The sequence below is a fragment of the Rhopalosiphum padi genome, chromosome 3, assembly GCF_020882245.1.
Source record: "Rhopalosiphum padi isolate XX-2018 chromosome 3, ASM2088224v1, whole genome shotgun sequence".
NCBI classification, from domain to species: Eukaryota; Metazoa; Arthropoda; class Insecta; order Hemiptera; family Aphididae; genus Rhopalosiphum; species Rhopalosiphum padi.
In genome coordinates, this window is record NC_083599.1 from 78179013 (window position 1) to 78205627 (window position 26615).

The 26615-nt window shown below is 28.5% G+C and overlaps 5 protein-coding genes across 5 annotated transcripts; 1 reads left to right on the forward strand and 4 right to left on the reverse strand.

Annotated features, from left to right (window-relative positions):
- Positions 1 to 2598: 2598 nt before the first annotated feature.
- Positions 2599 to 3342, reverse strand: LOC132924222 (uncharacterized). The gene has a single exon (XM_060988396.1). The coding sequence runs from the start codon at positions 3340 to 3342 to the stop codon at positions 2599 to 2601; it is 744 nt and encodes a 247-aa protein (XP_060844379.1).
- Positions 3343 to 7556: 4214 nt separating this feature from the next.
- LOC132925843 (piggyBac transposable element-derived protein 3-like) lies at positions 7557 to 8827 on the reverse strand. The gene is given in 3 exon segments (XM_060990204.1): positions 7557 to 7881; positions 7883 to 8586; positions 8695 to 8827. Coding segments are annotated over 3 exon segments (1149 nt in total). The 3' UTR covers positions 7557 to 7569.
- Positions 8828 to 16361: 7534 nt separating this feature from the next.
- LOC132925844 (tigger transposable element-derived protein 6-like) lies at positions 16362 to 17873 on the reverse strand. The gene has a single exon (XM_060990205.1). The coding sequence runs from the start codon at positions 17871 to 17873 to the stop codon at positions 16362 to 16364; it is 1512 nt and encodes a 503-aa protein (XP_060846188.1).
- Positions 17874 to 19426: 1553 nt separating this feature from the next.
- On the forward strand, positions 19427 to 22475 carry LOC132925845 (uncharacterized). Its single transcript, XM_060990206.1, is given in 14 exon segments — positions 19427 to 19579; positions 19643 to 19838; positions 19970 to 20168; positions 20614 to 20678; positions 20776 to 20850; positions 20939 to 21076; positions 21079 to 21108; positions 21575 to 21611; positions 21613 to 21653; positions 21722 to 21969; positions 22054 to 22096; positions 22099 to 22212; positions 22304 to 22353; positions 22356 to 22475. Coding segments are annotated over 14 exon segments (1509 nt in total).
- A 2275-nt stretch (positions 22476 to 24750) lies between these two features.
- LOC132925846 (uncharacterized) lies at positions 24751 to 25158 on the reverse strand. The gene has a single exon (XM_060990207.1). It carries the CDS (start codon positions 25156 to 25158, stop codon positions 24751 to 24753), a length of 408 nt encoding a protein of 135 aa, XP_060846190.1.
- Positions 25159 to 26615: the final 1457 nt, after the last annotated feature.

Here is a 26615-nt window from a genome sequence, read left to right on the forward strand (position 1 = left end):
TGAGGGTGAATATATAAAAAATAAAGGGGTAAGATTTCCAGAACTAGATAGTCAAAAAAGAACTCATATACATTTTGTAAATAAACTTCAAGAAGAACATCATACTTCTGAAACATTGTCTAATCTTTGCTATTTACCTGATATAGATATAGTCCAGTGTTTCTCTGTAGATTATATGCATTTGGTATGTTTGGGAGTGGCCCGTATATTAATAAAACTATGGTAAAGTCGGGGACCTTTAACTGTTCGCTTACCTAATTTTAAAACCAAAATAATAAATAGTTATTTACTTTCATTAAAATCATGTATACCACTAGATTTTCCACGGAAACTACGTGCTATAATTGAAGTTGGTAGGTGGAAAGCCACTGAACTAAGACAGTTTGTATTATATATTGGACCGATTATTCTTAAACATCATCCAAATTCTAAATGTTATAATCATTTTTTATGTCTTCATGTAGCTATGTATAATCTTTTGAGCTCTTGTCATGAGGAATATGTCGCATATACAAAATTATTATTAAATTATTTTGTTAAACGTTATAAAGAAATATATGGTAAACAATGGTTAACACACAATGTTCACACTTTGCAACATATAGCAGATGATTATGATACTTTTGGACCATTAGACAACTGTAGTGCCTTCCCATTTGAAAACCACATGAAAGTTTAAAAAAAACTGTTAGGAAGCATCATCAACCTTTGCAGCAGGCTGTAAATCGTTATAACGAAATAAACAATTTCAAATGTATAATTAACGAATCATCTCAAATTATGAATGATCCTTTTATGAAATGTTTAAAACAACATAATAATGGTCCATTAACAGGTGATTGATTAGGACCACAAGTAGTATGTATTTGTTTGTTCTGTGCACTTTTGGGCAGGGAGATTTTAAAATATTAAGGGGGACTTAACCGCTCAAGCCATTTTTTTTCCCTGTAACACGAAAAACACTGTTTTTTCAAAAACCGTAATGTATGTTCTGAGCACTTTTTGGCAGGGAGAATTTTAAAAATCAAGCGGGACTTTTCCCTCAAGCTATTTTTTTTCCCTGTAACACATCTAGAATTGATTTTTACACACTTTTTTTTAAAAAATAATTGTTTTTTTTATTGAATAAGAACACTGTTTGATTAAAATAAAAAAAATAATTTAATAATATGTTTTTTCATCAAATATTATACATCCTTAATTCTAAATTATTTATACTAGTTTTCTTACTTCTCTAGTGAAAGGTACATATTCTACAGTACGATCATGAATTAATAAACAATAAGCAGTTACACCTGTAAGAGGTTCTGATGATTCAATTTCTAGTTGAACATCTACTGATGAAGCTGTTGCTGAATCATTCTGTTTCGAAGTATCGATAACTACAATTGGAGCGTTTGTTAGAAAAGTAGAAGGACTTAATATTGGGTTCCGAATATTTTTTTCGTAGTATGATTCTTGAAATGATGTATACATATCATATAATAAGGTAAAATTATTTTTAGAAAAATCTAAATTTAAGTTATCATACGGATAAGCTATTGAGTTTAATAAAACTTTTACATTTGTTAGATTACAATGATCAAATACACTACAATCTTTTTCTATTGAATTTTTACGCCCCTTTTGTAACCCAATTATTATGAAACGAGGTTTTTCTAATTTCGAAGCAGTTTTCAGGTTCCATACAACTTTTTTAGTGGTCCCGAGTTCAGGATATTCAAAGGTTTCAAAAGATCTGAACGGGATAAACAAACTTTTTTCTTTTTCTATAAGTTTTAATAATTTCAATCTTTCTTCATCATCAACAGTGATATGTGGTACCTTCCAAACAATTTTATTCAAAACAACTTTTCCAGAAGAAGCACTTCCACTAGTTTTTACGTTTAGCACATTTAAATCACTATGACTTCGAGTTAATATTAGTTCTAATCTAGAATTAACTAATATTTTTTTAAAGTCTTCAAATATACCTAACCAATATTTCAGCGGAATGCAGGCACTAAATTCACCATTAACATTTACAGGGTTTGTATTATTTTTAAAAATCCAACCCGCATTTTCATAACAATTAAAGTTATCTGGCGTACCTGATAGATAACCTTTCAATGAGCTTGTAATACCAAGTGCACGTGTGCTATCTACTTCTATCCCATTGATTTCAAGTCGTATTTGTTCAAAAAGATAGGAAAAACCATTATTAGAAAGTTTTACTTTTATAGCATCTGATATTGAACCTTCTATAAATATAAAACTTTCATGCAGATACGGATAAACATCTGTTTGCTGGATTGATATACGTATTTCATCATTATTATTAAATGAAGTTGTATACGGTGTATATGAATGATATTCAATTTTCGTAATTTTAGAATCCGTTTCGAACCGTGAACTTATATCCAAAATATCACTTTCAGGCATTATGATTTAGTTTATAACCAAGAGCCTTTAAAATTTTTCAAATTAAAAAATAAAAAAATTAAAAAAAATTTCACCGTTAATTTTTTTACTTTAGTCGGTGTTATCGGTAACACTTTAGTTGTGTGACTAGCTCGATTAACGTGAAGTAATGGGTTTATATTGAATTTTAATCCCATCTTAAGAACCGTAACGTTTAATATGTAACACAACTGTTAATGTCTCACCAAAATTTTCGATTTGATTAAAATCCTGATCAACTAATTGTACAGTTATTGAATCAATATTTATTTTATTTAATTTATAATATATTAAATTTGGCGGTGATTGAACAACTTTTGTCCCAGTCTTTTCACTCGGAAAAAACTCGTAAATCGTATGACTTTGAAGGTGATTGTTGAATGATCCTTGAGCTATATTACACATCACTTTTATAGAATTAATTGTGTTTATATTTACAGCTTTTTCCGATCGATGAGTTACATACTCCGGAGGATAGTCTCGTTTTTCAAATCCTAATATGGGTGCTATCCCATTAATCATATTAAACATAATTATACCATTACATCTTATGTATGATCTAAAATCGTTATGGTCTACTGAAATATCGAATGTTATTTTTGTACCATTTTCTTCATTGTAAGAATTTATTTGCTTCTTAATTTGACGGTCAATATCTGCAATTTCGTAACATCCCGTTTTTAATGCAATATAACATATATTTTCATTATTATTATTATTATTATCGTCTATTACTTGTATCGCCAATTTGTTATTAGAAGAATTTATGTTTGGAAACGAATTGAACGTTTGTAAACATAACAAAACTATTTCAGAGTCTTCGTACACGTTTAGAGACGGGAAATAATTTGAAGATAGTGTGGTTTCATTCCCAGTTAAACTTAATGTGATTGATTCATACATATTTATTTCTATAAAAACTTTAAATTTAAATTAATTTTAAGATCCGTGACGTTTAATATGTAGAACAACTGTTAATGTCTCGTTGAAATTATCAATCGGTTTATTGTTCTGATCAACTAATTGAATAGTTATTGAATCGATATTTATTTTGTTAAGTTTATAATATATAAGGTTTAGTGATGATTGAGTCACTTTTGTTCCTGTTCTACCGGTCGAAAAAAACTCATAAATTGAATGACTTTGAAGATGATTGTTGAATGAACCTTGTGAAACTTTACACAATACTTTTATACAATTAATTGTGTTCAAATTTACAGCTTTTTCTGATCGGTGAAGATCATTACGTGAAAAATATTTTTTTTTTCAAACCCTAATACAGAGCCTATACTGTTTGGAATATCAAAATATAGCCTTTCATCACATCTTATATATGTTCTAAAATCTATATGATCCATAGTCATACTGAATGATAAATATGTTCTGTTTAGTTTATAAAGGTTAATAACTCTATAGCAATTTTATTGCCAATATCATCAATGTCATAATATCCTTCTTCAAATTCATATACAAATTTCGCATCTTCAATAAACCTATTATCTGTGTCTTCGAGAACTTCTATTTCCAATCTGTTATTAGTTGAATTTATGTTCGGAAATGAATTAAACGTTTGTAAACATATCAAAGCTATTTCCGAGTTCTCGTTGACGTTTAGAGATGGAAAATAATTTGCAGATAATGTAGTATAATGATACTTAATGTGTCAAACTTAATGTGATTGATTCATACATTGTAAAAAATCAAAACATAAATGTCCGCAATTGAATGTGTTATAATCTTGATAATTTGAATAGTTATATATAATTTTGTTTCCCTTAAAGTATTTTTGTAATTCAATTGGTGGAGGTAAATCACCGAAGCTATCAAAATAAATAACATTATCTTTATTTTTATAAAACGCTACCCAATGACTTCCATCACCTGAAGATACGTCCAAGTTTAATATACCACATTCAATCTGATGAGGTTTTTTAGGCAAGTCATCTCGTGAAAAGACGCCACGGAAATGACTGATATTAAACTTTGTAACATATTTTATAATATCTCTGGATGTAAGTGGTCTGTTAGGTAACGTTTTCATCAGTTTTTTTTCTCGATCCTTTATTTTTTAATCTGTTACCTTTTTTCTTTTTGAATTTTGGATTGCATTATATACACTAGCACTTCCAGACATTAAACTACCAAGTGCTGATAATCCTGCGAAAATAGGTATTAAGGGAATTGCACCACCTGTCTGACCCAGTGCTAAAATCAGTCTTTTACCTCTATAATTTTTCTTAACCTTTCTTTTTTTTATCGCAGCTCGTGTCCCATTTTGTATTTTATTAACACGTCCCCGTTTACGTTTACAGCCCATACCTATTTTTCTTTTAGCTTTCATTGTGCTAGCTACTTCGTACGCTACAATTTTCTCTTTTCTAGGTATATCTTTTGCTTTAAATCTTTCCCAAGCACGGAGTTCTAACACCTTATCAGCGTTATGTCTATCTTCTAAATTTTTGCTAGTTGCATAAACAATATCGTGATCACGACATGCAGTATCCAATGGGTTTATTCCTTTATCGCCACGATCTAACCTCTTTTTTAATTTCGTACCAGGTCCACAATACTGATATTTTGGAACATGGGCTTCAAACGGGAGACTATTTATAGGGAAATTTACGAAACCTTTGCCAGTCTTATCTGATTCCCACTTACGTGTTGAACGCATCATCTGTAACTGATTATAATTTAAAAATTCTAGAGTATTTATAAGAAAATGGATTTGATTGTACAGAAAGATAAATTAGATATTTTAAACGTAGATGCTCAAATAATAAAGAAACCATCAAGACACGGACCATTATTACCTGATACTATACGTGCTATTATACTTGGTCCTAGTGGATCAGGTAAAACAAATATAATGTATAACCTAATCACACATGAAAACGGATTAAGATTTGAGAATATCTATTTATACTCTAAAACTTCTAATCGAGAAAAATATGTTTTACTAAAAAAATTAATAGATGATATAAAAGGTGCCAATTTTTTCATTTTTTCAAGTGCTGATAAAGTTATAAAACCAAACTTAACTAAGAAAAATTCTATCATAATTTTTGATGACGTGATTTGTGATCCACAATCTGTAATTAGAGAATTCTTCTCAATGTGTAGACATTCAGGTGCTAGTTCTGTATTTTATTTAGCACAAACATATTCTAAAATACCAAAACAGTTAGTAAGAGATAACTCAAACTTTTTAATAATACTTAAACAAGATGATACGAATTTACGCCATATATTCAATGACCGTTCATCAGCAGATATGGGTTTCTCTGAATTTCGGAAAATTTCTCATCTATGTTGGAATCATAATGATTATGGATTTATAGTTATCGATAAAACACGTGAAATGAATGAAGGTAGATATAGATGTGGTTTCCATTCTTTCATTAAAATAAAATAATTATATAAATACAGTTGTAATAGTATTAACATCTGCATAGTATTATCTAAAGTCGGACGAAACAGTTATATCAAGTTTATTATTTCCAATGAATAAAGACAAAGTTTTGTTAGAAAATTTGGTAACATCAAAAAAAAATATCAAACGTAAAATAATGGATATGAAGCGTGGTATTATAGATTCTGATAACTATTTTCGTGATACATTTAAACCTTTACTGGAACCATTGAGTACAGTCAGAAAAAAACACTTCACATATTTCCGACACTAACAAAAAAGAAGAAACCGTGTACGCTAGTGATGAAGATAGCGATGGTGTACTAAATTCATCGTTTGACAATTTTTTAATTTCAAATCCTTAATTACAACGTTATGATAAATCTTATGGTATGCATTACGATGCGGTTAATAATCAACTTATATCAAATATACCTGTTACTTTCGAACACGGTAAATTACACTTGCTTGATAATTACTATCCTTGGACTAAGGGACTTTGGTCTTTATTATAACTAAAGTCTTTTTAAAAGTAGACGGGAAACCTAAAACCTCAAGATATTTCAAATGGATGAATGTTGTAAAACCTCTTTATGAACGAATGAAAATTGAAGAAAAACAATTAAACGAGGAAATATTAAAAATTAATAACGCAAAAATTAAAACTCCAAATTCCCGATTAAATTTAACCCTTTCAAACCCATAATTATTTTGGCCAATAATTTTTTTTTTTTCAATATTTCAATTTAGGGTCCTAAAAGTAATCATTTTGCAAATTTTCAAAATTTTTGCACTTACATTTTCCAAGATCTGAAGTGGGTCATTATAATGACCTACAGGACACAAAAGAATACTTTTATTTAATTTTTTTTATTAAATTTTCAAAAAATTTAATCTAAAATCTTAAATGTATTAACAGCTTAAAATTTATTTTTATTCGTAAACATCCTCATTTTCTTAAAACTAATAACACCAGTAAAATAAATATTTATTATTTTTAATTATAAAATAAAGTGAATCAACCTTTGTAGCATAAAATAAAATAAATCAACCTTAGTAGCATTATAAAATAAATTTGTTGTCTTTGATAACTTATGTTTAAACTTTAGTATGATATTCTTCAAAACAATTTCTGTCTCTCGTTAAGCATAGGTGGACATTACATTTCTTGCAAAAAAAATGTGTTCTGTTATTTCTTGAGCACGTTGGATTTTTGCACTTTGTCGCGTTTTTCAAGCTATCCAATTGTGGCATATGGTCTATTCGGTCATACCTAACAGCATCTGAAGCGATTGGACTGTCAGTACGACTTTTTGTTAGGTTTAAAGAGTATGATGACGACGTAGGGGAAGGTGAAGGAAGATGACTAAAACTTGTACTTGCAGTATCAAAATTTGGTGAACTATAAGTTAATCTAGTTGGTCGTCCCACCTTACTTTTCTTTGCTGTCACTATTTTTCGCGTAGAACGTATTGATTCATCTGCTAACTGTAGACGAAAGTGTAACAAATCTAATATATTTTTTTTGGGTAAACATAATTCGGTAGCGTCCTTTTTGTATTGAAGCCAGGAATTTCTAGCTACTAAATCAAAAGCATGGGTGATAAGGCGTAAAGTCCATTTTTTAGATTTAATAAAAGTTCTATAAAAACTTATTAACTGATAACTTTTGTCTACTCCGCCCATACTTGAATTGTATAATTTTACGATCTCCGGTCTTTCTACAGTGATATATTCTTTTTTTTTTTATCATATCTTTGTACTGTATCAATTGTTCCTGATGTAATGAAATTTGAACCTAAAGTAACGGCCTTATTGTCATACCATTTTACTAAGCCTATACTAAATAAATTGTTAACGTCAGATCTTATTTCAAACGTGGCCCCTCTACCCAGTTTTGCCATTTGTTTATCAAGTAATAAAGGAGGTTTAGCGAAACGATTTGGTCTTATTGTTCCAGCCGCATAAATACCAAGATTGTAGAGCTGCTCAAATAAATTGTATGTGGAGAAAAAATTGTCGAAAAATAAAAAAATGCGAATTTTTTTTTACAGTGTGCACGAGATGCAAGACAACTGATGCTCCAAGACCAAATAAATTTAAATTATCTTGAATTAATTCGGTAGAACTTCCTTGATACAATATAAAATCGTAAATCAATCCATTTTCTGAAGCTAAAACAAATATTTTAACACCCCATGGGCATGGCTTACCGCGCATATATTGTTTAACAGATAATTTACCTTTAAAAGGTACCGTTTGTTCGTCTATGCAGATATTTCTTTCTTTTGGTAATTCATTACATTTTTTTTTTATTAGATCGTACAGTGGACGAATTTTAACAAATTTATCATGATTGTTATTTGGAATGTCTAAATTATTAATTATATGTAAATTTTGTCTGAGTTGAAAAAAACGGTCCCTTGACATAGAATTGAAAACACTTGGTACTTTAAAATTTTCTTCCCAATACATCCTAACTCTAGGAAATTTAAGACAACCCATAATTAAATGTATTGCAATTAGCACTCGTATTTCTTGTTGATTTGTTGCTTTAAAATTGGTTAAATTTTTTTGAATAGCGTACAAATTAGTATTGAATGCAAGAGTTTCAAAAAAATCATCATTAAAATAGTGCATAAAATAATCGATCGGATTACGTAAAAAAATAACTGGATCAGTAATATCAAGATCATCTAACTCAATATTAGGAGGATTAAATGGTTGTTGTATCCATTTTATATTTTTTTTTTATGTGATCATAGGCAATATATTATTATCAGTAGGGACATTATTAATATTATTAATATTAGAATTATCTATTTCGGTATCAAGAGTATAATTACTATTAAATTCTTGTAAAAGTTCGTCTAGTTCGTCATTTGGGAATTCATCTTCATCATAAGAAAAATCTAGTTCCGATTCTTCACCGTCTAACAAGTCCATTATATTTTGGCTAGATAATATTTTATGAGCCATTTTTGTATATTCACAATATAATACGTAAAATATAAAAAAAAAAAATTTGCGAAATCGGCTATCTATAATGTACAAACAACTAACAAGTGCGCCCGCAACGCTACACAAAACTAATAATAGTGTAAATGTGTAATAAATAATAATAAAGTGTCAACGACGGCTACTGTCGCGATAACCGGCGGGTCATTATAATGTACCACATATTCAATGCGATTTGATGGAGGGGGAATTAACTGCGACACTTGGTTATCATGAAATCTATTTTTAATGATCGTGTAGCATAAGTACAAAAATAAACAACGCTCTCTGACGGATATTCTATGAGATATGGAAACAAACACTAAAATTTATTTATTTTTTTTTTTTTCACAAAAGTATATATATTTATGTTAAAAATCATTAAAATTATTTATATTTTTTTTTATTCATATTCCTCATGAGATAAGCTATCAAATAAACCTAACATTTTAATTCTACCATTATTTGTTCTTAAGTTAAAACTTATTGAAAAGATGGGTCATTATAATGACCCTTGGGTCTGAAAGGGTTAAAACAATTTGATAACTTTTTATCTAGTTCAAGCGCTAAACGAAGAAACGTTATTGATGATTCGAACATAAAAAATGCTTCATTTGATTTTTCTTCTCCTACGAATAGTTCTAAAATTACAGACCCTCCAACAGGTCAGCTATTTAAATTTAGTTTATCGCCAACGACTAAGAAAGGTTCCGGTTTATATAAAGATGTAATACCTCAAACACAATTAGTGTATTATGATGATCCTAATGAATTAGTTACTAGATTAAATCTTATAACATCATCTCAAATTGCTGGTAATACTGGTGTAAATAATGAAATCATATCTATTTTAGAAGAATTACGCGAAAGGAATATAATAGTATAATGTCTACATTAGAGTGTATAGCTAATGAGCTACATCAACCTGCAAGAAAAATATTTCCCAGACGTAGTGTAATAACACGATTTAAGGATGACCTTTGGCAAGCTGATTTAATGGACATGCAATCTCATTCCAATCAAAATCTTGGTTTTAAATACATTTTAGTTGTTATAGATACATACACAAAATATGTATGGGTAGAATCATCAAAAAAACAAAGTGAATTAGTCTATAATCTTTTATTATATCAAGGATCGTCTACACAAATCGATGAAAATATGCAAAAAAATTTTGGTCTAGGTGGAGCAATCGTTTTAAAATTGGTTGAAAATTTAAAGCCTAACAAACACTTTTTATTTTTTGACAACTTTTTCTCCTCTTACAATTTATTTTGCTGTTTATCAAAGTATAAAATATTTGCTGCTGGAACAATCCGAATAAATAGATTCAATAACCCCCCGTTTCCAAAAGATAAACAACTAGCTAAAATGGGCCGAGGAACTAGTTTCGAGATATGTTCAAATCATAATATTGCTTTGGTAAAGTGGTTCGATAATAAAGCTGTACAGTTCGGATCAAATTTCATTTCTTCGTGAACACCAACTATAGTACAAAGATTTGATCGTAAAAAAAAATCACTGGTTTTTATTGAAAGTCCCGAAGTTGTTTATTTATACAATAAAAGTATGGGTGGTGTAGACAAACACGACCAGCTGGTAAGTTATTATCGAACGTTTATTAAATCCAAAAAGTGGACCTTACGTATGCTTTTTCACATATTTGATATGGCAGTAGTTAATTCGTGGCTCGAGTACAAAAGAGATGCAATAAACCTTAAAATTCATACAAAAGAAATTATGGATTTGATACATTTTAAACAACACCTTGCCGAAAGTTTAATTATGATTGGTAGTCTTTCAACTCCTATATCAAAACGAAGAGGACGCCCCAGTAGTTCCGATTCAATAAATATAACTCCAACTAGATCACCAAAAAACGTCGATAAAAGACCGCTCGAAGAAGTAAGGAAAGATCAATACGGACACCATCTAGAGTACGATGATCGAAAAGAAGCAATACGGTGCAAGTTTGAAGGTTGTACAGGACGTACACATGTTTATTGTATAAAATGCGGTACCCATTTGTGTTTTACTAAAAAAAGTAATTGTTTTCGAAAATTTCATGAATAAAATTGTGTAGTGTATACATATTTATTTAAAGCCTATTAAATTGACAACATATTAATTTTGTTTCATGCTGCCAAGTAGGCGTTTTTTTTGTATTTTTTAGTTAAAATGTTGATTTAATTTTTTTAATTATTAATTATTAATGTTTATTGTTACACAAATAAGATTTGTTTATGTTCATTTTTTAAGTTTGGTAAAATTGTTTTAATATTGTTATCAATAAAATGTTTTTTTATCAATAATATAGTTTTTTTTTAAAAATAACTTATTACTATGTGTGCACAAGAAGAAAATACATGTCTTTGTTTCATAAATTAACGAAATTTTATAGTTCTTGAAACAATAAGTTTATCACCTAAATCCCGTTGCACATTATAATGTGCATAGTGTTTTATGCTACAAATTTCAATGTACATTGTAATGTGCATTCAAGTATCTCCATATTGGCCCAATGGACATTATAATGTGCATAGTTGTATTTTTGGTCCAGATGGTCAGAATCTCTTCAAACTTGAAAAGAACCTTAATTAAGTATCTTTAATAACATATATAAATCGCTAATTTTTTTTTCTCTACTACAATTAATTCGGGTCTGAAAGGGTTAAAACAAGTTAATCCAAAATTATTACAAACAGATAATGGTACTGAATTTTATAATAATCAATTTCAAGATTTAATGAAAAAATATAAAATTAAACATTACAGTTCGTATAGCGTTATCAAGTATTTATAATTATAATTATACAAAACATAGAACAATTAAGTGTACACCGTATGAAGCTCGAATGAATACAAGTAAAATTAAATCAAATGTACAAATAGATAATAAAACATTTCATAAACTAAAACTTAAAATTAATGATAAAGTAAGAATATCAAAATACAAACATATATTTAGTAAAGGATATACACCGAATTGGACAACGGAAATTTTTACAATAACAAAAGTTTTACATACAAACCCGATAACTAATCAACTAAAGGATGAATCAAATAATATAATTCTAGGAGTTTTTTATGAACAAGAAATTAAATTAAATTAACTGATTTCCGAACACCTTTTTAATTGAACGTATTATAAAAAAAGTTAAAGATAAAATGCTTGTTAAATGGATGGATTTCGATTCAAGTCATAATTCGTGGATATCGTCAGCAGATATTTTAAAATAAAGATTTTTTAATGTATATAATTTATTTTTTTTATTTATTATTATTATTATTATTATATTTTAATTTTATAATGTCCATACGCTAGTGTCTTAATCCCATCATTCATTATATAACGTTTATCATCGTTAGCACTTAATACAAGTTTATTCATTGTTTTAGAATGGACAATATGTTTATTTAATTGAATAAAAATCATGTTTCTACATGTTTGTTTATCATCAACATTTTCATTGTTTATATATGCATTTAATATTTCTATATAATGTCTAAATTGCATATGTTATGCTTTTTTTACCTCAATGTCGTCCACAATTCTGTAAGCGTATAATTTCTGTCTTAACCCAAACAAATTCTTTTAAAATTTTTCTTCCCATTTCATCTTTGAAATAACCGGGCTGATTTTTATAAATTTCACTAAAACAATAATGATCGATAGGATATTTTGATGTATCAAAAAACGGTGATAAATCATATCTTATATCATTAAAAAAATTGTGTGTTCGAATAGCATATACCATAGAATCTGTATCCGAGTATAAAGAATTTATTTTGTTACCATATTTATTTTTCATTACTTTATAATGAAAATCATACATAAATGTTTTTGAAACATCTAAAATTACAAATCCTACATAAATTGCTTTATCAAATTTAATAGTTTCCTTATGTTAATGAATAGCCATAAGATTTTCAGAATATATAGTTCTATCTTTAAAGTTAGTTTTCATCATTCATTTACTTGCTTTTCTAATTGACGAAACCAACTTTAAAGAAATTCTAGCACGCACATTTTCCATACATTTACCAAAATCACTATTAATTAATAACTTCCAAAAATTAATTTCAAAGTTATTTTTAGCTATTACTCTCATATTTGTACAGAGTTCAATATATGGGGCCATCCATTTACTCTGTGAAAATCGGATAGCTCGATGAATTTTTTTTAATTTAAGTCCATTAGCAATTGCGTGTTTTAAATTTTTATAGTGTATAATATAATTTTTTTTCGGTGATAACGTAGTAATTAATTTTTTAACTTTTGAATTTGGAGGACATTCGTTTAAAGGTAAAAATGGAAAATCGTTATGTTTTTTATGTAAATATTTAGGATAATCAATATCCACTTCTAATATATAACCAACTTTTGAATCGTTTGGAATTTTTGTAACATCTATATCCAAGTCATCAACCCATTCAAAATCTTTAAAAGGTAGTTCAGTTAACATCGACTTTCCATATAAATTCACCTTTAATGTTTGGTATGTCCGATGAATTCGGAATAACATGGATATCATTATTATCACAACCAAGTTCTCGAATTATAAAGTGACTATCGTATGATAAGTTATGAAAAAAAATTGGAAGAAATGATGGATTAGTTATTACAAAATTACATTTAAGACAAAGGCATTGTTGATTTTAAAAGTCATATCCTGAATATCATGGGTTACTGGACGTTTGTAAACAGTATCAACATGTATATTAAATTTTATGGATGTATTTAGACATGATTGTTTCAACTTTAAAATTAGCTTATCTGAAATATGACTAAAAAATGATTTATAATCTGTATATTTCTTATAGTTCTTGATGATGAAAGTTTTTGCACATTTTTTAAATCTCTCGATTTCAATCAGTTCGGTTCCCGACGTATTCATACGCTGATATTTTGTGATTACTTTTCTTTTCATAGTGAGGCTATAATAAAAAAAAAAAAACATATTTTTTTCTCTTTAAATTTATATGAATATTTTATTTTTATTAAATAAAAAAAATCATTAAGTAAAATAAATAATATCTAATGTTTCAAGTAATAAAAATTTAATTAATAAAATCAATAGGTTCTGTTAGTGCTTTCATGTCGCGTAACAATACATAAAATTTATTACATAGGTTATGAGTGGAATTATCTCTTTCAAAACTTGTATAAGAATTAAGGGTATAATAATTTTTCACAAGCTGTTGTGTTTCCTTTAATTTTTTTATTCTTTCTTTTAAATTTTTTTTCTTTTTCTGTGTCAAATGAGTATGTTTTTGCTAAAAATTTTTTATGTTTTAACATTTTAATGTCTCTTTTAATTAAAGTTAGCGCAGTTTTTTTTTCTCTCTGATCTAGTATTTCTTGTTTTTCGTTGTTATCCATTTGATGTTTTAGTCTTTTGATTTTGTTTTTGATGTGATCAAATAATGGATGTGCATAATCCATTTCTAAATCCATTTTTTCTATAAAAAATATTTTTTTGTATTATATATTTTATCTAAAAAAATATGAAAAATTTTTTTTAAATATATTTTACCAAACCAACTATTGACTCGAATAAAACTTAGTTTTTAAAATAGTTTCATATGTTATTCCACACCGTTGTAGCCACCGAATTATCGGATTCGGGTCGGTTATAAATGTTAACGAATCGTCTAAGCGACACACAAAACGAGTGTAATGTGGAACTATAAAAGTCACTGGAGCTTTGCCATCTGTACGCTAGATTCATTGATTCATACAACCGACCACATCTACAGAAGGTCATTTTCTATGAAAATTTTACGAATATATGAAATATTTACAAAAACAATACTTGTCTTATTCATATCAATAGTTGACGAGTTAAGATTGAAAATTAATGTATAACCAAATGTATTACATGCTATTTATTATGAATGGACGGTATTTATCAAATCTTGTAATATTATACAAATGTATATGTCGTAAATGGGTTGGTTGCTAATGGAATTTGCGTATATAAGTCAACTATTGTTAAATATTTTGAACATTTCATACATCAATGGAATTGACAATATGTTTGTAATCCCATAATTGTTAGAAACTGTCCATGATAACCAACGAGACAAATGTTATTTATATTGTTATAATTGTTATCATTGAGTACACAAAACAGAACAATATGATTTTTTCGATCTATGATTTATTATAATTTCAACATATACTTCTTTTAGTATATAATTCGAATTATTAAACAAATCTAACAGATCTCTTTCGCTATACGCAAATGGATATGCCATACCCGCCATATCTCGTATGGAATGACGCATGAATACATAGCCTCATCTGGTATAGTCATGGTTCTGTTAGTATTTTTTTGAAAAACCAAATAAAAAAATAAAAACATAATTATAATATTTAATATTTATATTATTGTTGATACAAATAGTACTCATTATTCTGTGATTAACTTCAATTTCCGCTTTTTCAAAAAACTTTTTATCTTCATCTTTATAATTATTTATATTAAAACAGGTTCATATCATTAGCAATGATTTTTTTTGTTTAGGTTTAGTGTATACCTAATATTCTTTATTTTTGTTAAAGTAAAAAAATAAATTCAGAATGTTGATATATTTATTTTTTATTTTATAAAAATAACAATTAATAATAGTTTAAACAATAATAATAATAACATTAAAATAAAACTAAATTAAATATGGTTAATTGAATAACCAGTGATCTGAAATCGGACGATTATAATTTAATATAGAAACAAATTCGCAATTACCATTTTTTAGATCGTCTAGTTGATCATACAGATTTGATAAATTTTGGCGTATGCGTCTATCGCATTGTAAACCAATATAATTAGTATAATTGTACTCGCTTAAAATGTTATTTTTTTCATCTCTTAAATTTATTATTTCTACTAGGTTCGGTATTTTTTGTTTATATGCCTGAGGAATATTTTTATTTATTATTCTAATCTTTTCTTTTTTAATTTCTTCCTCCCTATTTGAAAATTCATCATTTTGCTGTCTTTGATTTAATCTTTCCTCGATTAATGTGTTGACATATTTGATTTGAGATTCCATTGTATTATTCTATAATTTATAAGTATTTATATTATACAATTTTTTTATTGTTAAGTATAGATTAGGACTATTACTAGTAATAAAAATGGTTAAAAAAAATGTTTAATTTATTTCATTAATAGACAATATTTAAATAAAATAGACCGATAGAAAAAAATAAAAAAAACTTGTATTAGATCATTTTTAATATTCTTTTAATGGTTATACAGTGGTCGCCGCTTATAATGATCACATCCGTCCGAGAGTATTTTGATCACTATAACCGGAAAACACTATAAGCGGCGACTCAAAAAATATCGAAAAAATAACGAAAATTTTTTTAAATACATATTTTATTTTGTTTTACATTAAAAATACTGTGCAAAATATCAAAATACAGTAATACATATTAATTAAATTTAAATTTAAAAATTAATACATATAATAAAATAATATACATACATACGAAATTTAAAACTTAGGTTCTTTTCAAAAAGTCGGTAATTTGCTCCTGTTTTTTTGGTATGGAAACCATCATAATGTGCTCTAAGTTGTTCAACGTATCAAAGTAATTTGTGCCTATGTCATGCTCTTCAATAGCTCTTCTCAGTGTATTAATTGCATTGAATACTTCACTCCTGGTTACTGGTACTCGGTCCTCTGCATATTCAACTTCGTCTTCATCATGCACTTCAACATCATTTCCCTGTTCCTTATGTGAAACTATTTCAGCAGCTATTTCGTCATCATTCATCACTTGAAAAACTGGTAAGTCCTTATCTACATCCAGCCACTCATTGAAGGTTTCTTTGTCTATCTGGAGTCCTGAAATATCTACTGGTACATCGGGTAAATCGAGTTCAAGGGCTTCATTCGTGGTTATGGGAACCATACCAGACTTTTTAAAGCAGTTCACTATACATGAAGTTGTAACTTTCATCCAAGCATTGTGTGACATGTGAATTGCCTGTGGCACTGTCATGTTCTTAGCTATGTCGTTACCATTCCCTTGTCCGTCATCGATTGCGTCAATAATTTGGCTTCTCATATCGGACCTGTAAAAAGTCTTAAAAGCTTTGATGATACCCTGATCAATGGGCTGAATTAAAGACATTGTATTGGGAAGAAGAAATACCAGTTCAATGTTCTTTAAAGAAAAGTTGGGATGCGCTGTACAATTGTCCAAAATTAGAGCGATTTTGTGATCAAGTGTTGAATCCCATTTTCTCAAATAACTTTCAAAAATAAAAGATGTCATCCAAGCATTTATATTGCTGAAGTAGTCAACAGGTAAGTTCTTGACACCTTTAAAACATCTTGGTTGCTTACTTTTACCAATGACTATTGGTTTTTTTTTTACAGTACCCGTCATATTGCACGTTAAAGCCACAGTGATCCTCGCTTTATTCTTTTTCCCTGCAGAGGCCGGTGTATTTTTTAAAACCATGCAATAGTCAGGTGTTACTCTATAGTACAGCCCTGTTTCATCTAAATTAAAGATGTTTTCCGGACCGTATTTATTCAAAACAGTTGGCCACGTTGTTTTAATCCAAGAATCAGCACCACTCGCAACTGCGTCTTGTTTTTCTCCATGAAGTTTTTTGTAAACAATATCGTGGCGATCTTTCCACCTAGTCAACCAACCATCAGTTGCATTAAAATTAATTTCTCCCATTTTTTTGGCCAAGTCATTGGCTTTTGTCATTAATATGCTGCGATTTATAGGAGCATTCATAGCGCTAGCTTGCTTAAACCACATGAAAAGAGCTTCATCGGTTGCCTTACTTTTGCTCTCACGTTTACGTTTTCTATTTTGAGATTCAGTGCAGTAACTTATTTCGTTACGGGATTTCAGTAACTTATTTAATGTTGACTGCGGAATGCCCAATTGTTGTGCTGCTAATCTCTGATTCGTCTTCTCGGGAAGCTTGTCATAATTGGCTAGGACACTTTTTTTTTCACTTATTGAAAGCGCACTTCTACTAGCCATAATACACTATACAAACAATACACTACACGCTAAACATAAAGTGCACCGAACAACGCAACGGACGAAAACAAACTGCGTATAAGTCTATACGTACGAGTATACTGTCATCCGTATACATTTCGGTAATAACGGGAACACAAACGGTTTCAAACATATACGATATTACGGTATGAAGTACACTCATTACGTGGGTCACATTAGATAAGATTAGGACGGCCGTTCGTAATCGTTTTTCCCCCTTTGTGTACATAAAAATAGGTAATTTAATTATAAATTTTATTTCTGACATGATTTTTTCTGATCACTATAACCAAAAACCTGATCACAGTACGCGGCGAAAAATGCACTGAAGACGGCTGTTTGTTCCGTTCCTGACATTTTTGATCACTAAAAGCGGCTGATTCTTATAACCAGTGAACACTATAAGCGGCGACCACTGTAATTAGGGCCCGGATTTATATACAAATGCATGTTCTTCTACAATTCACCTAGAATAATTTTGATTATAAATGTCGACGTTTCGTAATGTGTAGATTTTATGGTTCAATTTTTTTTTTGCATATTTTTGCATATTTGAATGAAAATGAATATTTATTGCATATTTATTGATAGTTGCATAAATGTTGCATATTCTACAATTCATAGAATTTACGTCTGTAAAGATACCTACTGTAGATTATAATTTATAAATAACACATTATACATCGATAAGTGATCGTCAATCGATATCATCGCTATCGACGGCCGACAAATATTGGATTTTCTAGTGGTAAATTTATTATTACCCAAACATGTCCACATTAGATAACGGTATAGTATACTGTACAATACGTATTGGGTAACACAGAATTTAAATTTAGTATGGTCTTTATCGTGCGTAGTGTATAGTGTGCGGTATATTTTGTTTAAAAAATCTAACTAGTGACTTTTATTTTTATATAATGCCTAAAGTAAATAATGCTTCCCGGTACGTAAATGAATATCCAAACATATTTAAAACAGACGGAAATATTTTATTTTGCAATTTTTGTTGTGTAAATGTGTCATGTAACAGAAAGTTTCAAGTAGTACAACATTTAGAAACTGCAAAACATATATCGAATCGCAGATTGAAAGAAGAAAAGATCACTCAACCTTTCATAAAAAAACATTTAATCAGGTCAGAACTAATAATCAAAATACAAATGAGTTTAACAAAGATTTATGTAATTTTATGGTGGCTAACGATATTTCACTTTTTAAATTAAACAATCCACAGTTAAAATTGTTTTTTGAAAAATATCTAAAACTCAAATTACCAGATGAATCTACCCTCCGAAAGAACTATTCACCTTTATGCAATAATGAAGTTTTATGTAAAATTAGGAATGAAATAGGGAACAGTCCAATTTGGGTTTCCATGGATGAGACAATTGATGTACAGGGACGATATGTTGCTAGTGTCATAATTGGGAAATTATCTTCTGAAAAATGTACAAAACCAATTGTTTTAACGGTTGAGCAATTACAAAAGGCAAATTTTCAAACAAATTTCCCAATTATTTAATGACTTCATGAGCATTTTATGGCCAGAAAAAATATTTCATGAAAAAGTCTTGTTGTATGTAAAAGATGCTGCTCCGTACATGGTTAAATCTGGCGAAGCTCTTAAAGTATTTTACCCTAAATTAATTCATGTAACGTGCATGGCTCATGGACTACACAGAGTAGCTGAAGCCATAAGAGAAAAATATCAAAATGTCGATCGATTAATTTCAAATACTAAAAAGATATTTTTAAAAGCACCTTCACGTGTAAATACTTTCAAAGAAATGTATCCCAATTTGAGTTTACCTCCACAACCAATTTTAACTCGTTGGGGTACATGGCTTGAAGCAGCAATTTATTATGGGACATATTTCAATGAGGTAAAATGTGTTATTAACGCTTTAAACCAAAATGAAGCGAAGTGTATTGAAAACGCACGTAGTTTATTTCATAATAAAGAGTTAAAAAATGAGCTCGCAGTTATTACAACACACTTTCGGTGTTTAATAGATAAATAACAAAACTAGAGAAATCGAATGTTACTTTAAGAAATAGTGTATTGCTCATAGAAAATATTAAAATTAAATTCGAAGATGGAGGGCCAGGAATAGATTATGCTAAATCTAAATTTACAAATGTGTTGTCAAAAAATCGTGGATATTCTACATTGAAAAAAATCGATGGTATAATCAACGGCGAGGTACTGAATGTGATGAAGGCGAGGAACTGTCAGTTGAAGATTTATCGAGTTTTAAATATGCACCAATTGTATCTTGTGACGTGGAAAGAAGTTTTTCCAAGTACAAAAGTATGCTTCGAGATAATCGTAGGAGTTTTCAATTCGAAAACTTGAAATCCATATTTATTACTTCATGCTGGTACTCGTCCAATAATAATAATTAATAATTTAATATTTTTTTTTTTTTTTTTTTTTTTCTTTATTAATATATATACAATCTGTACACAAGGCACAATAAGAATATAGGCTATAATATTACAGGAGGAAAATCTTGAGTGAAGAAGCCACCCACTGATGACACTTCGTCTTATAATTTAATATAAATAGTAATACTTTAATTAATTTATAACACTTTTATACTTACACAATGTTATTAATAAACAATTTTTATACATAATATATTGTTAATTTGTAAAAAAAAATCATTTTGCATATTTTTTGCATATTTATGATATGAATCTGCATATTTTATAGATTTTTATTGCATATAAATCCGGGCCCTAATGATGATGATTGTCCAACTTTAAATACTTCATTAGGTACTATTATATTTTACACATTGTCATAAAATAGCTTTTAGCTAAAAATATATTTCGTACAAATTTATTATTTTCCTATCAATATTATATATTTTAGACTTGTTTCGCTCTTCAGATCATTCCCAATCATTTATTACTAAGCCTATATCAAGTAGTACTCAAAAAAGAACTAGTAAGTATTAATATTTAAATTTTGTTGAAATATTAACAGATATATTAATATATTTATTGTATTGTTTTTAAATTTGATGGTATAAAAGAATCAACTAAAACAGATAAGTACAAGAATAAGCAACTATCGATGACTTCTATTGACATTTCTGAAAACATAGATCAACATAATATTAGATATAAATCTAATGTAAGCATGCCTACTGAACTACTGGTGAATTCTAGTAAAAAATTGTTCTAGAAGAAAATAATTCAAACTGTAAGCTTATTTTTTTAAAGTTATTTTTAATTAACACCTTCTATACACCATTAGTATTAATTAATTTAAGTTTTATGGGGATTTGAATTCAAATCCATCTATTTTAACGCACATGCCATATATATGGTCTATTTCCATCATACTGGATTAACCTGTAGTAGATCAATAAGACTTTTGAAAATACATTTAAATTAGTTGACTTTTCTACATTTTTGATTTTAATTTTATCCCCTTGAATACTAAAAACTTCATTAAAAATGATGATATTTCAACTGTTGACTAATTAACAATATCAAAAATGTGAGATTTTCTCAAATAGGCTTTGGGTTTTAGAATTCTTATTATTTCACTAGATCAATTGGTAAGTTGGAAATACAATACATCTAACATCTTATGTTGCTGGTAGCTGGTATGTTAGAGAAAATTAGCTTTCAATCCCAATAATTAATTAATGTCACACTTACAGATGGCGTGGATAAATTAAAGGAACAAAATGCTCAACATAAATTCAATGAATACTGCTAATATTAATATCTCAGAATTTGGTATGTCTAGTTTGCATATTAATTAATTAAAACAATATTATTGATAGTTATATTTTAAATTGTTGTAGCTGATCAGGTTTTTTCCAAAATGGATTATTTTTACAAAAGGATGTACAACTTTATGGCTTTTAGCAATACAGAATTTCAAAATTTAGCTCATGGACAAGAAGAAATAAAAAAATTATTCAACACTGCCAATATAATTACTACTGAGCATTCAGATGATTTTGAACCCTATTGTTGGCCTATTTCTTCATTTGAAGAGCTTGAGGAGATTGAGAATAAGCTTTGTGACAGAGAATTTAAAAACAAACTTGTAAGGTTTTAAAGAAACAGTACACAATCTAATAATAAAATATAACTATAATAGTTATAAATATTTTTGGTTTATGTATAACAGATTTTACAGCTGGGTAGAATTGGAGGAAAAACTGCAAAAGAAGTAATAAAAAAATCATGGCAACCATATTTTCAGATGCTATTCTAAATCAATACTCATATACTGGTTTCAAAGGAAAAAAACCATTTAATAATCTTATGGTGAACAGAGTTATATTTGGTATGTTATACAAAATATAATTTATGTATAACCATTAACCAATACTTCAAAATCTTATTTATTATTATTATAATATTGTTTTTTTTCTCAGAAATAGTCAGAAAAGACAAACGCTTCTTCAATATAACTGATAATGAAATTAAAAACAATATTTAAAGCAATGGATTTCTCAATCTCCTTTCCGCGGAGAATACGCTAAAAACAGAAAACTAAAGAATAGATCAACATGTGATATAAATAACACAAATGAATCTATGGCTTAACTTTATATTTCAACTTACAATTTTTTAACTTTCAGTTAATTATTAATAATTTTAAAAGGGATCATTATTATAATAAAGTTAATTATAATACTAATTATTTACTATAACCCATGCATTTTAGTGGATGATTACACCTATAATCCTTGTCTTCCATGTAGTACGCTATAATATTTATTATATATATTTGTATTTCAATTAAAGTAAATATAATATATAATCACATTAAGTATAGGTATTAATATTTAATTAATGACTATGTATAATATTAATACCTACCTACATAAATATATATAAATAATATATATTATTATTTATGATATTTAATTTGTTTGTTTATAATATTTGATTTATTTAAAAATTTATGAATTTTTTATAAAATAACTTTATCATTATTCTAATGGTATATTAATGAAATGAATCATATTAAAGTAAAGTTATAGCAATCAAATAACCTAAAAGAAATAATAATACTTTCTGTAAATCCTACACCAAACTACCAAAGCATTATTACTTATGTTAGTTATGAAATTTATATATATATTTTATATTTTTATATACCTATCATGAACAATGATTTTGTAAATCTTGTACAATTGTTGACAAATATTTGGCAAAAGTTTGTATTTAATTGAAAACATATTTTTGAATCACATAATGAAGTTTGTCAAACATTTAACTGATGTTTGCAAGTGTAAATACAATTTTAAAAGAATATTGTACAATTATTAAAATAATAAGCAAATATTTGACAAATAGCATTTAAATGTTACAACGGTTTCTGGGCAATTAATTTTAAAATATTGTACAATTTTTGACTAATATTTGGCCAAAGTTTATGTCCAATTTTTTATTGAATAATAAGATCTAGTTCAAATGATATTTGTCAAACATTTGATTGATGTTTGCAAATGTAAATAAAGTCTTGTAAAAATAATGTACAATTTTTTTAAAAAACTAGCAAATATTTGACAAATAATATTTAAATGTTATAATGTTTTCTGGGTTGGTAGGGCCATATTTTTAATCAAAACATATTAAACAGCCACATCTGTAAAAAAATATTAAACATTACATTAATATATTTCATTTAGGTATATTAACCGGGGAAAAATATTAAAACTTTTTCAAAAATATTTTACCCATATTATTGGAAGATGTGCCTCTTGACATACGGAATGATATGTACTTCCAACAAGATGGTTGCCCAGCTTATAATGCTAAGATTGTAAAATCATTCTTAAAGGACACATTTGGTGAAAGATGGATTGGAACAGTTGGTCCAATTCCCTGGCCTCCGAGGTCTCCAGATTTAACATGCCCAGACTTTTTCTTATGGGGTTATCTTAAAGATAAAGTGTATGAAAATGAATCAGTAGACATCAATGATATGAAAGAAAAAATAAAATCTGCATGTTTTAAATTGTCAAAAGAAACATTAAAAAATGCCACTGGACGAAAGTTAATGGAACGTTTCGAAAACTGTGTACTAGAAGCTGGACATCAATTTGAATACCTATAGTCGGGGGCAGGAAAAATGATCGCTGCCCGTCACACGCCAAGCGGCTGTTTTTCTAAAGTGGTTATCAAATTAGCAAACTAAAAGCCCGCTTTTTTTTGAAATATTTTCAAACATTTATCAGAATTTAATAACATGGTTATTTTGTTATAGTTAATTTTTTAATAAGATCCGAAAAAAAAATGTACATAATGTAAAAAAAGTACAATATTTTTAACAGTCAATAATAAATAAAATACAAGTATAATATAATAATGAAATAATAATTTTTATTCTAGTTCTTCAACGTTGTTTTCGCTGTCTCCGTCAGTACCGAAATCACTGTCATCAGATGCAAATGTTAAAATCATTGGCTCCGTCAAACTGTCTCTCAATATTTCCTTTTCGTAATCTTCATCTTGAATCTTCTCAGCATGTTCAACACATTTCTCCCAGTCACTTTTTGATACTGAATCCAACGCCTCGTTTGTAAGTCTTTCGACGTCCACCATTTTAAAAGTGTTATTTTTTTTTTGCCACTTCACTTTTGACTTGCGCCCATATGAGTTCGATAGGGTTATACTGGCAGTGATACGGTGGTAGCCGAATTACTTCATGGCCCATCGAACTCGCGATTTCGTCTAACTCGTACCTTTTAAACGACGGTATTAATAATTTAAGTCGTTCAAGCAATTCAGCTAATGTTTCTAGTGGTGAAAAATTAACGCCTTGATTTTTCAGCCAATTCTGCACATCAGCTTTCCGTGCATTACATTTTGGTTAGTTGTTAATATACGTGGAATGATATGGTGCGTTATCCATAATAATAACGCATGGTTCGGGCAGTAGCTTTAACATATCTACAAACCATGCTTTAAAAACATCGGCGTTCATTGACGAATGATAGTCAGTAGAATTTTTCGCTTGACATTTAAAAACTAATTTTGACCCTTCTATGAATCCGTATCGAGATGACCCAGCGTGTGTAATAATTAGACGACCTCCTTTACCGATTGGTACTTTTGTCCCTTCGTTATTTTGCCAAATATGAAATCGTGAATGATTCTGATTTACCCAGGTTTTATCTAGGTAAATCATTGGTCGACAATCTTTCATTTGTCGAAGTGTACAAATGTTACGTAAAAATTTACAACGTAAAGCAACAATATCATTTCGTTCCAGTAGCATTTTTCGACCATCATTACATTTTTTAAAAGAAAAATTCAAGTTTTTTAATAGCCTTCTGACTGACCAAACGGATCCCTCATAATTTGTCATTTTTTTTTAAGTTCGTTTAAGATTAATAAAGCAGTTGGATATTCACCTTTATCGTAAAACGAATGTACCGTTCGACGAACTACGTCAGCATCAAAGTCATCCATTTCCGAACATTTCTTTTGACGCTTTTATAATTTTCGTGGCGATTTAAAAGATGGTCCTTCCTCAACATTCTGCTATGTAGATTTTTTGGCTTCTAAACATATACGCCTCAGCGTTATATATGAAACGCCACAAGCTTCAGCAGCGACTTTTTGGCTACTTTTGAAAAAGTCTGGTGTCAAATCTTTTTTCTCCGACAGCATTTTAATAAAATTATAAACATTATAAATTATTTTTTTGCTCTGGCTATGAGTGTCACGATCTTTAAACGACATTTTATACAAATAAAATGGTTTATCAAATAAAAATATTCACAATTTATAAAAACGTGGCACGCACAAAATATATGTTTACTACAGCACAGTGTACAAACGACAGAACAGACAAAACATTGTACGGCTGTACAACTGTGCCTGCAGTTCCCCTCCAGTATTTAAGGTCTATTTTTTTATAAGGGATGTAAGGAATACAAAAGAATTGAAAGAAATACTGCTGACCCACCCGGGTGCTGTGACCACCTGGCTATAAAACCGGTCACCGCTCATTATTCGTGCCCGTGAATACGATACGTAACGGCAGTGTGACGGTACAAAGTTGAGAACCAATGGCTACATGAGTGGGTACGAACAACGGGTCGCAGGTGCCAACGCTCATTTTTAGTGCTCCCGACTGTAATGCAATAGGTGTATTTTAGTAAGATGCTTTAGTGATATGATTTAACTTATAGATACTACACAATAAATAATTTAACGAGTACATTTTATTTAATTAATCATACATAAAGATCTTCATACCTACTTCTATAATCGAATAATTGGAATATAATCTTGTTGCGGTTGTGATTGTTTAGTATTCATTGTAATATGTAATCTAATTTGATTGAACTGGATATAACTTTATTCCAATTATTCCTTCAATATCCTTTCTAAATGATAAAATATAACATGTTTAAGCTTTTACAACTTTCATAAAAAAAAATAAAATAACATTTCAATTAGGTACCATAAATTAGTTTTTAAATTATAAAGACTAGATTTTTGTGCAAATTGAAATTTTCATTTTGTAATTCCATATCTCAAATTGTATTGAATTTGTACCTATGTATTCGTAAATCTCTATGGATCGAAATCGATTAATTTTAATAGTTTTATTTTGCATAGCAACAACAACTATGATATACAAATACAATCGATAACCATTTGGCTATTATAGTATGAAAGCATGATAGTATTAACAAAATATTATAAATTAAATTAAATTATAGG